Here is a 17,267-nt window from a genome sequence, read left to right on the forward strand (position 1 = left end):
TCTGGGTGAGGGCCAGAATAGGAATAGAGCAGGAATGTTCCACATACCCCACAAAGAGACAGGCACAACCAGTGCCCATGCAGGTACCCATGGACACCCCTCTGACCTAAGCAAAATGAAGGGAGTGAAAAGGGAACTTGTTTAGGGTGAGGATGAGCTCAGCCAAGCGGAGGAGGAATGGGGATGGTTCAGGCTTTCAGGAAAAAGTGGAGAACCCTGAGAGGATCCTGGTGGGGGATGGAGGTTAGATGGAGATGGAGATGAGGGGAACGCTAGAAAGTGCAAACTTGAAATTCTGAAACTGGCATTAAGCGTTCAATGAATCAAAATATGTGGATAGTGACTGGACCACGTAGAAAAGACTGAGTCAAGGTAGGAATTGTTGAATTCTGTGGTGCAGGAGCAGGCAGAAACAATGAGTTTGGTTGTGAATTTGGGAAGGAAGTAGAAGTGAGCTGTGTGGGGTTGGTGGGCTGTCAGCTTGGAGACAGTGCTCTCAGATCCAACCCGGACTTTGTTATGAAGCCTGCTGATCACTTCCTCTTTACCATGGATGTGCAGTGCCTCTACGCCTCCATCCCCCAACAGGTTGGTTTCAGGGCTCTCCACTTCTTCCTGGAACAAAGGCCTGAACCAACCACACCCCACTACCACACTCCTCCCCTTGGCTGAGCTCATTCTCACCCTGAACAACTGTTCTTTTAACGCCCCTCATTTTCTTCAGATCAGGTGGTTATGGGGACCCACATGGGCCCTAGTTATTCCTGTCTCCTTGTGGAGTACGTGGAACATGCTTGATCCAGTCTATGTCGGCCCCCAGCCACAACTCTTTCTCTGGTATATAGATGATAACATTAATGTTGCCTCCCTCTCTTGTCTGGAATTAGAAAAGGTTATCAATTCCTACTTCCACCCCACTCTCACCTTCACCTGTTCCATCTCAGATTCCTCCATTCCCTTCCTCCACATCCCAGTTTCCATTTCTGGGAATAGACAGGCCACCAATATCCATTATAAAGTCACTGACTCCCACCGTCACCTGGGCTGCATATCCTCACACCCTGCTTCCTGCAAAGACTCCACTCCATTCTCCCAGTCCTTCCATCTCCATCACATTTGTTCGGATGATGCCAACTTTGACAAGGCAGCCTCCAAGATGTCCACTTTCTTGCTCAATCAAGTATCCCCCAGCACTGTTGTTGACAGGGCCCCTAACTGGATCTGACCATCTCCCACACTTCCATCCTCATCCCCTCTTCCTTCCCACAACAGCCGGAGGCTTTCCTTTGTCCTTATCTCACATCCCACCAACCTCCACGTCTAGAGGATCATTAGCTACAATTTCCACCACCTCCAGCGTGATGACACGACCAGACATATATTCCCCTCCCCTCCCTTATCCACCTTCTGCAGGGTATATTCACTCCGAGACACCCTGGTGCACTATTCCTTCACTCCCAACACCCACTCAAAGCTCGATGGCACCTTCCCATGCAATCGCTGATGTTGTAACACCTGCCAATTTCCTTCCTCCCACCTCAGTATCCAAAACCTCAAACATACCTTCCAGGTGAAGAAATACTTCACCTGCACTTCCCACAATCTAGTCTACTGCATTCACTGATCACAATGTAGTCTCCTCCACCTTGGGGAAACAAAGTGAAGACTGGATGACCACTTTGAAAAACATCTCCTTTCTGCCCACAAAAAGACCTTGAACTTCCCGTTACCTGCCACTTTAACACACAACCCTGTTCCCTGGCCGACATCTCTATCTCCGGCTTGCTGAAGTGCTCATTTTCTGCTTTTGGACCCTTCAGCCGTCTGGAATTAGTATCAAAGTTCAATAATTTTAGGGTATGAGTTCTCCCATGTCCTAGTGCCCCACCCAACACACCAGGCCTTGCTCTCACATAGTCTGACATTGCACACGAACTAATGTTGGCCACTAACAGTCTCCATTAACAGCTATGCACCTTGCTACCCAGATCATTATCCACTCCTTTGTCTGTCTAACTGCTGTTCTCTCTCTTTGGGTTCTATCCCCACCTTTCCTTTACTCCTTATTCCCTCCCCTCCACCCGATCCTCTGCATATAAACCAACTTTTCCAAACTTGCATCAGTTCTGAAGAAGGGTCGATCAATCCAAAATGTTAACTCTGATTTCTCTCCATAGATGCTGCCAGACCTGCTGAGCTTTTCAAGCAACTTCGGTTTTTGTGTCTCCACAATCCCAATCAGGTAGGTGACTGTTAACACTAGTTATTTTATGTTTCCATGTCTTCCTTTTTATTATGATAAAAACTGTTCCTCCAATGTCAGTCCAGATGGAGCCACCTCAGTCTCCTGTAGAAATCCTGTTGCTGTGCTCTGTTCCTCTGGTTAGCCAGAACCCTTCACTGCTCTGACACACAGGGCTGAGAGCTTCAGGCACTTGTCCAAATGCACCCACAGAAATTATAATGTTATCAGGGATAGTCTACCAGAATGAATAACTCGTGATGTGAAAATATAAGCAGGGGCCTCAGAGCCCTTGCGCAACTGCTCTTATCATCAGGAAAATGAATACACATGTTTACCTGGATAAATGGTGTGTATTGTTTCTCTCCAGACTGTGCATAATAAAGGACAGGTGAACTGTCTGAGAGATAGAGAGGCACCAGCAGCTGTGAGTGGGTTCTGCTCCTCAGTAATCCTGTAAGTATTAAACAGTTGACATTATAAATTCCGCTTTGTTAGAACATTTATGACATGATTTAAATGTTCAAGCTTTCAGCATTGTTGACGTTTCAGTCAATGAGCTAAAAAGTGAAATGTTCATCTTATCATTATAACCAGATAGTATGTTCCTGTTAGGGTAAAAGGAAAGTATGGTAGGTATAGGGAATGTTGGATGATTAAAGAAAGTGAGGGTTTGATGAAGAAAAAGGTGGAAACATATGCTAGTTATAAACAGATATTTTGAGTGAATCCTTAGAGGAGTATAAATGCAATCGGGGTATACTAAAGAGGGAAATCAGGAAGGCAAAAAGGGGACATGAGATAGTCTTGTGCTAAGGACCAAAGGGTTTTTACAAAAACATTAAGGACAAAAGGGTAACTCGGGAGACAATAGGTGGTCTCAAAGCAGAGCAAAGCAGCCTTTGTGTGGAGCCTCAGGAGATGTGGGAGATTCTAAATGAATATTTTGCACCAGCATTTACTATGGAAAAGGACATGGAAGCTATAGGATTTTGGAAAATAGATGGTGACATCTTGAAAAATGTCCATCTTACAGAGGAGGACGTGCTGGATGTCTTGTAATGCATAAAAGTGGAAACATCCCCAGAACCTGATCAGGTGTACCCGAGCACTCTGTAGGAAGCAAGGGAAGTGATTGCTGGGTCTCTTGCTGAGATATTTATATCATCGATAGTCACAAGTGAGGTGCCGGAAGACTGGAGGTTGGCTAACGTGTTGACACAATTTAAGAAAGGTGTTAAGGACAAGCCAGTGAACAATAGACCAATGAGCCTGATGTCGGTGATGGACAAGCTGTTGGAGGGAATCCTGAGGGACTGGATGTACATGTATTTGGAAAGGCAAGGACTGATTAGAGATAGTCAACGTGGCTTTGTGCATGGGAAATCATTCTCACAAAGTTGGTTGAGTTATCTGAAGAAGTAACAAAGAGGATTAATGAGGGCGGAATGGTGAACATGATCGATATGGACTTCAGTAAGGTGTTCGACAAGGTTCCCCATGGAAGACTGGTTAACAAGGTTAGATGTTACGGAATACAGGGAGAACTAACCAGTTGGATACAGAACTGACTCAAAGGTACAAGACAGAGGGGTGGTGGTGGAGGGTTGTTTTTAGACTGGATGCCTGAGACCAATGGAATGCCACAAGGATTGGTGCTGGGTCCACTTTTTTTCATCAATTATATAAATGATTTGGATGTGAGCATAAGAGGTATGGTTAGTAAGTTTGCAGATGACACCAATATTGAAGGTGTAGTGGACAGTGAAAAAGGTTACCTCAGATTACAACGGGATCTTGATCAGATGGGCCAAAGGGCTGAGAAGTGGTAAGTGGAATATAAATTAGATAAATGTCAGGTGCTGCATTTTAGGAAAGCAAATTTTAGCAAGACTTGTACACTTTATGGTACAGGGAGTGTTGCTGAACAATGAGACCTTGGAATGTAGGTTCATAGCTCCATGAAAGTGGAGTCGCAGGTAGATAGGATAGTGAAGAAGGTGTTTGATATGCTTTCCTTTATTGGTCAGAGTATTGAGTACAGGACTTGGGAGGTCATGTTGTGACTTTACAGGACATTGGTTAGGCCACTGTTGGAATACTGTGTGCAATTCTGTTCTCCTTCCTATCGGGGGAAAGATGTGGTGAAACTTGAAAGGGTTCAGAAAAGATTTACAAGGATGTTGCCTGGGTTGGAGGATTTGAGGTATGGGGAGAGGTTGAAAAGGCTAGGGCTGTTTTCCCTGGAGGGTCGGAGGCTGGGGGATGATCTGATAGAGGTTTATAACAACATGAGGGGCATGGATAGGATAAATAGACAAAGTCATTTCCCTGGGGTGGGAGAGTCCAGAACTAGAGAACATAGGTTTCGGGTGAAATGGGAAAGATATAAAAGAGTCATAAGGGGAAACTTTCTCATGCAGAGGGTGGTATGTGTACGGAATAAGTTGCCAGAGGAAGTGTACAAATGTGCAAGCTGTACAATTGCTAAATGTAACTAACATCTGAATGGGCATATTTGTAGGAAGGGTTCAGAGGGATATGGACCAGGTGCTGGCAGGTGGGATTAGGTTAGGTTGGGATGTATGGTCAGCATGGACAAGTTGGGCCAAAGGGTCTGTTTCTGTGCTGTACATCACTATGACTATGACTCTATAACTGATTCAGACAGAATTCGATAATGCAAGGGCATTGGAAACAACAAGAGTGAGAGAAAGACCCACGTCACTATAACAGATCAGTGACAGAGACATCACACACCATGGAGATGTTAAACATTCCCTCCATCCCCTTGCTGTATTATCAACAGAGCTTTTGGAACTGCAACAAAAAAATGAAACATCTAAAAGCCTCACGTCCAACTGTGTAACACATGGGTCCCACAACCCTCTGAGAATCCTGCTCCTCTACTTCCAGCCTCCTGACCATCTCTGATTTTAGTCACTCCTCCCACTGGAGGTTGGATCTTCAGCTGCCCAGACCCTCAGCTCTGGAACTCCCTCCCTGAACCTCTCCATCTCTCTATTCCTCTTTCCTCCTTTAAAATGCACTAAAGCCTGCATCAATCATCTGTGTTAATATCTCAGTGACTCTTTTCTATAATTTTCAATGGTCATCTAAAATACCTCAGAACATTACATTACATTAATTAAAAGTGTGTTTTCATTATTTTGCATTTATTGTACCCTATTTATTGTAAGGCTACGATGCGAGTTAGTGTTGTTAGAAGATAAACAAAAATGACTCCCCCTTTAAACGCTGACTGTCTCGGGTTGGTCAGGAGCCACGCAGGAACAGGGATGGCCATTCCCTGGCAACATGGGCCCTGTATCTCTCACAGGGTCGGGGGAAGGTTACAGTCACACAAACAACACAAATCAGTGCAGTGACCACTTCCAGCCTGAGCACCAGATTGGATTATTTACAGGCATCTTGTCATTGTTTACAACATCGTAGAAGTGTTTTATAAAAGCCTGTTTCTCGCCTGTAATTAGCTTCATGTTATAAAAACACTCGTGTGAACCATAACCGGAGTTACTGTTATCCAATGAATCACCCTTAAAACCTACGACAATTACCAGGAAATAACCCTCTAATAACCCATCCCTGAGTTACTGAGCAAACTGTGCAGAGTTTCAGTAAAGAGCATGTCCTACCTTCTCTTCCGACCAGCTTCCTCCTGAAAGAAATGAATCACAAACAGTGAGGATGGCAGTAACAGATTTCAGGAGGAGACAGACAGGCTGCTGAAATGAGCAGATGCAACACCGCAGTGTAAAGTCGTACATTTTTGAAGGAAGATTGAGGAGAATGTGAAATAAACTGGGACTGACCATCAGTCCCGCTCACAGACACACTCACTCTCACACTCCCACTGTCCCAGACGCACCCACACACTCTCCACATGGAACTGGAATTGGATTACAATGGGAGTTCCAGGAGATAGTTAAAGTTGGGGAACAAGGAGAGAATAACGAAACACAACGCTTTCGCGGGAGAATGGCGGTATTCCCGACAATCTGCAGATATTAGTAAAATAAAAACAGAAATTACTGGAAAGTCTCAGCAGGTTGGAAGGATCAGCGGAGAGAAATCAGAGTGAACGTTTCGGGAGCAGTGACCCTTCTGCAGAGACAACGGTAGAGCCGTCGGGGCAGTCACAAGATCAGTTCAGTATTTTTTACATTAAATTCCTTATGATTTTTACAGTTGTAATCATGTCCGAAAGCTATCAGAAATAATCTGCAATATCAGCCCTCACCTTCAGAAACATCAGCTCGTCTTTTTGTTCCATTTGTTTCTGTAAAATTGAGAGTTCCTCCTCAATAGAATTTAAATTCTCCTGAATCTCTCGAAGGGTTTTCTCCATTGGTTCTACAATCCTCTCCTCTTCTTCCCTGAGATCTCTGAGTAAACGCTGCTCTTTCTCAGTGAGAATCTGGTGCATTTTAGTGAACTCGGATGTGATGTGGGTCTGCAGACTGCTCGCCTGTTCCTACCAAATGAAATGTGAAACCTCATTAATGTCCCGCGGTAAAGGGAACAAAACTAACCGAGATCCCAGAAAATCAGCACAGGGAGAGCTCACCCTCACTTCGGAAATCTTCCGTTTCTGGGTCAGTTCCGTTTGGAGAACCGCCGATTTCTTCTCTGTGAGAGAATCTAAGGAAGATTTCAGTTGATCCTGGAGTTGGGAAATAACGATATGATTAGATTCCCTATCGTGTGGAAACAGGCCCTTCGGCCCAACAAGTCCACACCAATCCTCCGAAGGGTAACCCATCCAGACCAATCTCCCCACATTTGCCCCTGACAAACACATCTAACACTGGGGGCAATATAGCGTGGCCAGTTCACCTGCGCTGGACATCATTTCGGCTGTGGGAGGTCTGCGTGCCTCCCACCCAGACACCGGGAGAATGTGTCAACTCCACCCAGACAGGCGCCAGAGACTGAAATTGAACCCAGGTAGGTCCCTGGCGCTGTGAGGCAGCAGTGCTAACCACTGAGCCACTGTTGAATTAATAAAATGTGACAAAACCATTCCAAAGTATTTCCGAGAACAATAGACTTACAGGAGAGCAGTTGTGGTTCAGAGATCGAGCTACTGCCTCTGCTTCCCTGCTCCAGTCGTCTCAGAGAGTGGTGTGAACTGGCTGATCGAAATATCGCTGACAAAATACAATGTTTACCTTGTAGATTTCAACAGCCTCATCGATCGGCAGGAAGCGGTGCTCTCTGTGTTCCCGCGAATCTCGACAAATCAGACAGATCAATTTCTTGTCAGTTTCACAAAACAGCTTCAGATCTTCCTGATGTTTCTCACAGTGAGGTTTATTTTCCTGCTCTTTCGGATCCAGCTTTAATTTTCGAGCTTTCTCGGCCAGATTCGCTAAGGCCCGAATTACCCTGAGGTTTCTTTCCGGAAACTCCTCTCTACATTCCGGGCAGGAGTTTATCTCCTTCTTTTCCCAACTCTGGGTGATACAGGAGCGGCAGAAGTTGTGTCCACACTCCAGTATAACCGGCTCAGTGAAGAAATCCAGACAAATGGGACAAATTGTCTCCTCGGTCCAACTCTCTCCCTGCTGTCTGGAAGCCATGTTCGCCCTCAGTACTTCCTGATTCAAACCGTTTTCAGTTTCAATGTTCCTGTGCTGGTGAACACGTTCAGTTCAGCGTTTCCCCGAGGAATTTCACTGCAATACTCAGAGACTGATGACAGGAAATCGGAACGGGTCCCGGCTATTCAACCCCCACCATTCAACATGATTCTGTCTGATCGATTACTCCAGTGCCCTTTACCCCTCCCGACTTCAATAACCCTGGAAGCCGTTGGTAATCACAAATCTGTGACCTCCTTCCTGAAACATACTGAAATAGTGATCTCTCACGCCCGTCTGCTGCAGAGAATTATAAAGATTCACAGCCATCCAAGTGAATTCAAAATTCTCCTCATCTCAGACAGAAGTGAGAACCGCTTTATATTTAAATTGGGCCCTGGTTCAGGAATCTCCAGCCCGGGGGGGTAGGGGGGAATGTCTGACCTGAAGCGGCACTGTCCACCTCTTTAAGCATTTTGTAAATTTCAGCTTGATCGCCTCTCATTCTTCAAAACACTGGGGAATACAAGCTCCGTTTGCCCAGTTTCTCGTCATTGGACACAGTCCCGCCATCCCGGGAATAAGTCTGGTGACCCTTCGTTGTGTTCCCTGGATGGTAGTCATATAGTTCTTCCGATACGGAGACCAAATATACACACAGTACTGCAGATGCAGGCTAACTGAACTCCTATCCAACGGAAGCAAATCTTTCCTGCTCCTGTACTCAGATCCCCTTGTAATGAAGGCTCACTCGCATTACTTTAGCCTTCCTCATTCCTTTCTGCACCCGCTTGAAAGCTTTCGGGGATTTATTGACAAGGACACCGAGGTCCCACTTGTACACCTGTACTTTTCAATCTCATCCTTCAGGACATACCCTGCAAACCTGTTTCTCCACATGCTTTCACAGTTCTCCACATTATAATCTATCCAGGGAATTCTTGCCCATTCATGAAGCCTGACAATTCCTCAGAAGCCGTTTTAGACCTTCCTCACAACACATCCTCCCCCTGAGTATTGTACTCCCCACAAATTGGTAAAAGACTACACTTGGTCCCCAGTTTCTATTCACTGATATATATTGTGGACATTTCCCATGAGTCACAGCCTGTCAATGTGAGAATGTCCCATTCACTCCTACTCTCTGTGTCTGTATATTTACCAGTCATTAATCCAAACCAGTACCTTGTCACCAACATCATCCCTGTGCCTAAGAAGACTCGTGCATCATGTCTCAATGACTACTGCCCAGTGGTCCTAAAGTGCTCTGAAAGGCATTAATCAACTCCAGGTTCTAGATCAGTGGTACTAGAAGAGCACAGCCATTCGGGCAGCATCCAACGAGCAGCGAAATCGATGTTTCGGGCAAAAGCTCTTCATCAAGAATAAAAGCAGTGAGCATGAAGCGTGGAGAGAGGAAATGACCTGGGAGTTACAGTGGAGTGGGACTTCCTGAGATTCTTGTAGAGAGAGGAGGAAAACTTCTTCAAGGCAGGCATCCTTGCAAGAGGATTCGTAGTAGGGTTAAAAGCAATGAGGTAAAAACAATGACTGCAGATGCTGGAAACCAGATCCTAGATCAGTGGTGCTGGAAGAACACAGCAGTTCAGGCAGCATCCAATGAGCAGCGAAATCGACGTTTCGGGCAAAAGCCCTTCATCAGGAATAAAGGCCCTCCCCACTACTCTTAATCCACTCCAATTTGCCTATCAGACAAACAGATCAACATTTGAGACCCCCTGGGTTGCATACTCAGCCCCCTACTACACTCGCTGTATACCCATAACTGCGTCGCCAATTACCACACTAATGCCATTTAGAAATTCACTGATGACACCACCATAGTCAGTCGAATCTCAGCTGGCAATGGAGCAGACTAAGACTGAAGGCAGAAGACCTGGAAAAATAATGCACTAGCTCTCAGTGCAGGCAAAACCAAGGAACACATTCTTGACTTTCAGCAGGATGCCCCCGTTCACAGTAACAGCACAGAGGTGGAACGAGTGGAGTGGTCATCCACACGAAGCTTCCCGGGAATCTTCATGTGGACGCACTGGTTACAAAGACCCAATAATGTCTATTCTTCCTCAGGCAGCTGAGGAAATTTGGCATGACAGCAAACACCCTTGCCAACTTTTATAGGTGTGGCATCGAGTGCGTTCTGTCTGGATGTATCACTACCTGGTTTGGCAACTGTACCATTCAAGTTCGGAGATGGTTACAGAGAGTCGTGAACTTGGCCTGGACAATCTCAAAGGCCAACCTCCCACCTATAGGATCTATCTACCTACCAGGCCCACTGTCGAGAAAAGGCTGCCAGAATTCTCAAAGATCCATCCCACTCTGTCAATGTTTTATCCATCCTCTACCATTGGGGAGAGGGCACCGAAGCCTGAACACATGCACCAGCTGGTTTGGAAACAGTTTTTACCCAACTGTTGTTAGAATACTGAATGGACTCACAAACTCTTACCATTCTCTTGTTCCTGTGTTTTTTTTTTCTGTTTTTGCTGCTGCTTACCTATTCATTGCTATCTATGCTACTTAACTCTGCGATTTGCCTGTATTGCTCACAAGACAAAGTTTTTCACTGTGCCACAGTACGCATGACAATAAATTCAATTCAATAAAGTAGTCTTTATTCTGCCACCATATTTATAAATAAGGGGTAAATGTAATTTTGCAAGAGAAACATAATTAAAATGTGAAAGGGCAATTGACTCTGGGATGGGAGGGTGAATGTACATATGATGCTGCCCAGTCGGGGTTGGGTGGGAATACAGACAGAGAGAGAGAGAGAGGTGGGGGTGACACCTGGGAACCACTGTGGCTTACACTCTGCTGCAGACTGACCTCATGGTCACTGCCAGCTCTTCTGGTGAAATCTGGTGGAAGACCCAGGTCCGTAACCTATATTGTGTTGGTGCAATCGCTCAACCACAATCACAAAGTATTGTAAATGTCCTGCAGATACAGAAATGGCCGATACAGAGACGGTCTTTTCAGTGATTGGATTTTTGAGCTTCTTGCACTTATTTAGTGCCTTTCACAACAATAGGAAGCCACTTTAAAGACTATAAAACATTTTCTAAATGTACTCTGTGATGGAGGGAATACATCAGATACCTGGAGCCCAGTGAGCAGAGCAGCTGCCTTGTCCCCTCTCAGTCCCACACGGCAGGCTCCGTCTGGATCATTGTCCAGGTCTTGATGTCCCTGACCTGACTCAGAGGGAAGAGCGCTCCCACTGAACCACAACTGACACCTCCCACTGGAGTCCAGGCAGTTTCCCAACTGTTTCTGGAATGTTTCTTTCCAGAGGGAGTCTGGAGAAATGAGGCAGCGCATTTCCTATCAATGCCGTGAGGCCCCAGACACCTCCATAAAACTGGTCTCTGTGTTCAATGGATCCTTCCCACTGACACTGGCTCAGAAAGAAAGTTAATCAGCTGATAGCATGGATACAACGGACACTTCCTTCCAATACTCAAAATAATTTCTTTCCAGAGATTAGGGAACTCGGCCAAATGGAGTGGTTAACCTGGAGAGTATAATGGATATGAACCTGTGATACTGATGAGTACATGAGATTAAAGGGGAAAAAGAGGATTGCAGATGTAGAGTCAATGTGTGTGGTGTTGGAAAATCACAGCCGGTCAGGCAGCATCTGAGGAGCAGGAGTGAGAGTTGAGGTGAGAGTGACTGGATTGGGAAGCGGTGCTCAAGAGGATAGTGAGGAAAAGGGAAGAGTGAGCTGAGAGGGTGTGAGGAGTGAGCAAGGGGGCGCTGTGAGATTTGGGGGGACAGGAGAGCAGGAGTGAGTGAGGGGGCATTGATGGGGAGGGAGATTGGAGAGTTAAGGGGAGGTGAAGTTAGAAGGAGAGCGAGGATTGGAGATTGAGATGGATGGGAGAGTGAGGTGGAGGGGAGCAGAAATTGTGAATTTTGGAGGGTGGGGGTGGACTGAATGGTAAACGATCAAGAGGAATGGATGGGTGTGGGGAATGTGGAGGTGAGTGGGTTGGAGAGTGGAGAATGCAGTGAGACAATGGTCTGTCAAGTTAAGGGGCAGTTAATGACAGGTACAATCCAAGAGGAGAATGAGGTCAAGGGAGAGTGACCGGGATTGGAGGCTGAGTAAATGGAAAATGAGCAGGAGGGCAGAGATGGAGTGGGAGAGGTGGGGGTGGATATGGAGAGTAGGACAGAGTAGGGTCAGAGATGGGAGTGGGGAGTCAGCAGAAGGGAGACAATGAGAGCAGGAGAAAATTGTGTGTCAGATCAGGAGGGAGTGTTGGTTCGAGGTAGTGAGTGGAGAGTGAGATCCATGGAAGAAAGATGGGGAGGGAGGGTGAGGAGAGTGGGGTCTGTCTGGAGACAGAAGGGGAATACAGTGAGGAATAGGGACAAGGAAACTGAGGAGAGAGTGAGGGGGTGGGCTGTGTGTGAGGTCATGAGATTTGAGGTGGCGAGAGGCAGAGGGTCAGGGAAAAGGAGAAGGAAATTGACAGGGACGGTCAGGGAGAGGCATGAAGGAATGAAGTGAGGAAGATGACTGAAACTCAGACGAGAAGAATCAGGCATAGGGGAGGCGAGAGTGAAAGAGAGATGTGTGGGGGAAGGCCGAGAGTGTGGGATGAGTGAGGGGTGTGATGCTGTTGCTCTTCAACAAGGTTCAGTAGTTGTTGCTTTTTTTTTCAGAGGGGTTGTAACCACATATGTACCGACGTGTCTGGTTTGTGTGGGATTTAGGGCCAATTTGATTACAGATACCGATATTGCCGTAGGCTTTAAAAAGCTTTCAAGTTAAAAAAAAACACTTGTACAATGAAAGGGGAATTCTCCCAGCTCAGCTTAATTCTGGTTTTGGTTTTGTTTGGTTTTAGTAAGCAGTCAGTTTTCTGAGGCTGCTGCTCAAAGAAACTGCTCCATGATGATCCTCTCTCTCTGACATCTGTCCTATGAGAACCTGGGTTCGATTGTTCCTTTTTTATCCCCAAAGGGATGTTGATGGGGATGTTGCAAATATTTGGAACAGTATCATTAATTTGCTCTAGAGTTGATTGGGTTTTTAAATAGTTATATGATTCTAAATTTGGTTTTCTTTTCTTCATGTGTAAATAATTACTGCTTTGTTTAAAACTGAGTGGTTGGGCCAGCTGCATCCCTCCCAGAATAGCCACTGTACACCTGCTGAACACAACTAGAAATGTTAGGGTCTGGGCTACCTTCTTGAAATATTTTGAATGAATCTGGTCTGGTCTGGTCCAGAACAGGGGAGTGAAGAGTCTGGGGCATGTAAGTGTCAGAGAGTGGGAGTGAGGTGGGGGAGTTATTAGAGAGTCGACTGGAAGAGAAAATGAGGGAAAATGTGAGTGAGAGGGGAGAGTGAGGATGAATGGATATGATGGTAAAAGAGCCAGGAGTGTGGTGTGTTTGATGTTGACACAGAATGACTATGAAGGGTGAGGAGAGAGAGGGGTGGGGGGACTGTGATTGACGTGGGTGCATGCAGGGAGTGGGGTGCAGCATGGGGTGTGGAGTGGGTGAAGGGAGTGTGAGGAAGAGGGGTAAATGAAGGAGAAGTGTAACAGAGGTGGGGCATTATTAAAAGGGGTTGCTTTCCTGGAGGCCTGTGACCAGCGGTATGGGGGGATCAATGTGTAAAGGGATTGCACGTCCATGGTAAGGAGGAGGCAGCTGGAGCCACGAACTGGAAATTTTGGAACTGGCATAAAGTGTCAGAGAAATGGTGGCTGTGAGCAGGGACTGGAGCAGGGGAGACAAGACTGAGTCATGGTAGGAAGTGATGAGTTCTGTGAGGCAGAAGCAGGGAGAAAGAATGGGTCTGCCTGGGTAATCCTGTTTGTGTATTTTGAGAAAGAGGTAGAAGCGAGCTGTGTGGTGTTGGGGTCTATCAGCTTGGAGGCAGTGGTATTGGGGGAAAACCACTAGATTAAATGAAGTTGGTTGCCATGGTTCACAGAATGGCCTGATGTTCCATCATGGGGTCACAGGTTAGAGGCTAATAGGAGGAGGTACCTCAGAGCTGGTGCTCAGCCTCTGCAAATGTAGACATCAGTCTGCCAGGCATCAACAGCCCCACTCTGATCAGCAGGCTTCATAACAAAGTCAGGGTTGGATCTGAGAGCACAGAGCACACTGCTGCCTCCTTCTCTCATCTGGAATTGGAAAGGTTTCTTGATTTTGTTTCCAACTTCCACACCACTCTCACTTTCACCTCATCACTCTCTGACTCCTCCCTTCCCATCCTGGACATCTGTTTTTATTTCTGGGGATAGACTGGTCACTAACATCCACAAAAAACCCACCAACACCCACAGGTACCTAGCCTGTACATCTTTGCATTCTGCTTCCTGTAAAGATGCCATTCCATTCTCCTAGTTACTCTGTCTCCGTCACATTTGTTCCGATGATGTCAACTTTGACCATGGAGCCTCCGAAATGTCCACCTTCTTCCTCAGCCAAGGATTCCCCAGCACTCTTGTTAACAGGTCCATCAGCCAGGTTCTACCTGTCATACTTCAGCCCTCAACCCTCCCACAACAGAGATAAGGTTTCCCCTTGTCCTTAGCTAGAATTCCACCAGCATACACATCCAGAAGATCATCAGCTGCCATTTCCAGCGAGACAGCACACACCACTCCTCCCTTGTGAACCATTCCCTTTGGGACACTCTAGTGACTTCCAACACCCACTCACAGCCTCATGGCTGCTTATCCTGCACCTGAAGGTGTAACATCTGTCTGCTTACCTCCTCCCTTCTCCGTATCCAAAGGCCCAAACACTCCTTCCACGTACCTGCACTTCTCACAATCTTGTCTATTGCATTCGCTGCTCACAATGTAGCCTCCTCTACATTGGGGATATGAAGGGTAAACTGTCTGACTGCTTTACATAAGACTTGCTTTCCATTTGCCAGAAAAGACCCTGAACTTCCGGTTGTCTTTCAACACACTATCCTGTTCCCCAGCCAACATCTCTGACTCGGTCTTGCTGCATTACTCTTGCCGCATTACCACTGCATTACGCAACCTGGAAGAACAGCATCTCATTTTCCATGTGCAGACCATGCAGCCTTCCAGACTCAATATCAAATTCAATAACTTTGGGCCTGAGACCTCCCATGTCTTTACTCCAACCAGGCCTAGGTATCACAGAGTCTGCTATTACACACCACCCATTGTTCGCCACTGACAGTCTCTATCATCAGCTATTCACCCCACCCTAGCCAAACTGTTATCCACTCCTTTGTCTGTCTAACTGCTCTTCTCTCTCTTTGGGGTCTATGCCACTGTTGTTTAACCCTTACGACTTTCCCCTCCCCCCACCCCTCAACCCCCACCCCGCTCCATGCCCAACCCTACCTTCTGCATATAAACCAATACTGTCCGAGCTACCATCAGTTCTGAGGAAGGGTCACTCGATCCAAAGCGTTAATTTTCATTTCTCTCCACAGGTGCTGCTAAACCTGCTGAGCCTGATAAATATCTATAGGTTCAACATAGTCAAATATTAACCAAGGCAGAGATATTTATAAACTTCCAAAGGGGAGGGTTAAAAGCCAACTTTCAGGTAGTGAGGCTGATCGAATCACCGAAGCCCTTCAGTGTGGAAGCAGGACATTCAGCCCATCAAGGCCACACTGACTCTCTGAGCAACATCCTACGAGGACTCAACACCTTACAATACCCCGGTAACTCCACATTTGCCATGGCTAATCCACCTAGGGTGCACTCCCCTGGACACAATCTGCACACCTTTGGACTGTGGGAGGAAACCCATACAGGTATGGAAGAAAGTGAAAACTCCACATAATCATGTGAGGCTGTAATTGAATCCAGTTCTCTAGTGTTGTGAGGCAGCAGTGCTAACCACTGAGCCACTGTTCGCAGATTTTGAGCAATCACATTGATCAAGCAGTGAACCCAATGGCTGCTCCATGAATTTGATCAGAGGGCCAATTCAACCTGTGGGTTCTGATTTACTGCAAATTTCTTGGTCAGTTTTCCAAGAGTTCGGAGTGTCAGAAGGTGCTGGGTGGTCCTGCAGGAGACAGCGGGTATCTGGAAAGTTGCTATCACTTCCAAGTAAGGGAAGGATGTGATTTGGGATGTTGGGAAAATGCGGCCAAATGGAAAAGAAAGTGGCAACTAGTAACCATGTGAATAATTAAGTGAACTCCTGGTAAATGGGAAATGTTACAGAGTAGAGTATGACAAATCAAATTGTATTCAAATATCGCCTGTGTGCCCATAGTCCAGCCCAAAGTGTTTCTGAACCATTGAAGTTTTTTTGTGGAATATTCCCTGTTGGAATGTAGGAAATGAGAGAATCAATCCGTGACCAGTGAGGTCACAGGAACAGCACTGTGATGATGCAAAAGCCTTCAGTTTTGATTAGATTAGTTATGGTGTAAAAGTTCACTGACACCAAGGGAATGTGTGCATTGTATTGTTTCTAATAGTGATGCAGGAGATTAAAAACAGTCATCAAGAGGAGTAATATCTGGATTAATTCCATTACCATGTGCTAGTAGCAATAGAAATAGGAGGATAGGGTAGATTAATGTGTGGCTAAGGAGATGATATAAGGAGTAAGAGTTCACATTTTTAGACCATTGGGATCTTCACTGGAGTCGAAGACACTTGCACAAGAAGGATGTGTTGCACCTGAATTGGAAGGAGATCAATATCCTGGCAGGGAGATTTGCCAGTGCCACTCAAGAGGCTTTAAACTCAGAAGATGGGAGCAGGTGTGTTGATGGAATTCAAAGAGATGATAAGAACAGATATAAGACTGAGGCAGATGTAGTAGACAAAGGGAGTAAGTGAAATACTCAAGGTAGGCAGGACCACAGCAGAGAATGAGGCAAGTCTGAGCAATTAAACTTCATTTATTTTAATGTAAGAGGCCTGACAGCTTGGGAACATAGGATTCAGATATCACAGCTATTAGTGATGAACCATGGCTCAGGGCAGTGGCATTTTTAATTAAAACAGCATTATGTCTGTACTTCAGGAGCATATTCCTGGAGTCCATCAGGGAGGTTTTATGGATGCAAGTAAGAAATAAGCAAAGGATTGTGAGAAACACAGCTCACAATATAATAAATTTAAGTCCGAGTCAAATTCTGAAGCAGCAAATTTTATTGAAACGTTCTTGCAAGAAGGGGTGACTGGCAAGTAACCATTGGGCGGCACGGTAGCACAGTAGTTAGCACTGCTGCCTCACAGTGCCAGAGACCTGGGTTGAATTCCCACCTCAGGCGACTGACTGTGTGGAGTTTGCACATTCTCCCCGTGTCTGTGTGAGTTTCCTCCGGGTGCTCTGGCTTCCTCCCACAGTCCAAAAATGTGCAGAGTAGGTGAATTCTCTATGCTAAATTACCTGTAGTGTTA

The 17,267-nt window shown here is 46.1% G+C and overlaps 1 protein-coding gene across 1 annotated transcript in view; it reads right to left on the reverse strand.

Moving 5' to 3' along the window:
* LOC132832967 (zinc-binding protein A33-like) overlaps positions 1 to 8,116 on the reverse strand; it is a 30,868-nt gene extending 22,752 nt beyond the window's left edge. The window contains exons 1-5 of the mRNA XM_060851214.1: positions 7,435 to 8,116; positions 6,831 to 6,926; positions 6,504 to 6,737; positions 5,899 to 5,921; positions 2,581 to 2,696 (exon numbers count right to left, since the gene is read on the reverse strand). Of these exons, the coding sequence (XP_060707197.1) occupies positions 2,581 to 2,696; positions 5,899 to 5,921; positions 6,504 to 6,737; positions 6,831 to 6,926; positions 7,435 to 7,845 (880 nt within the window). The 5' untranslated portion in view covers positions 7,846 to 8,116. The remainder of the gene's footprint in view (positions 1 to 2,580; positions 2,697 to 5,898; positions 5,922 to 6,503; positions 6,738 to 6,830; positions 6,927 to 7,434) is intronic.
* Between the last annotated feature and the right edge of the window lie 9,151 nt (positions 8,117 to 17,267).

The sequence above is a fragment of the Hemiscyllium ocellatum genome, chromosome 35 (genome assembly GCF_020745735.1).
Source record: "Hemiscyllium ocellatum isolate sHemOce1 chromosome 35, sHemOce1.pat.X.cur, whole genome shotgun sequence".
NCBI classification, from domain to species: domain Eukaryota; kingdom Metazoa; phylum Chordata; class Chondrichthyes; order Orectolobiformes; family Hemiscylliidae; genus Hemiscyllium; species Hemiscyllium ocellatum.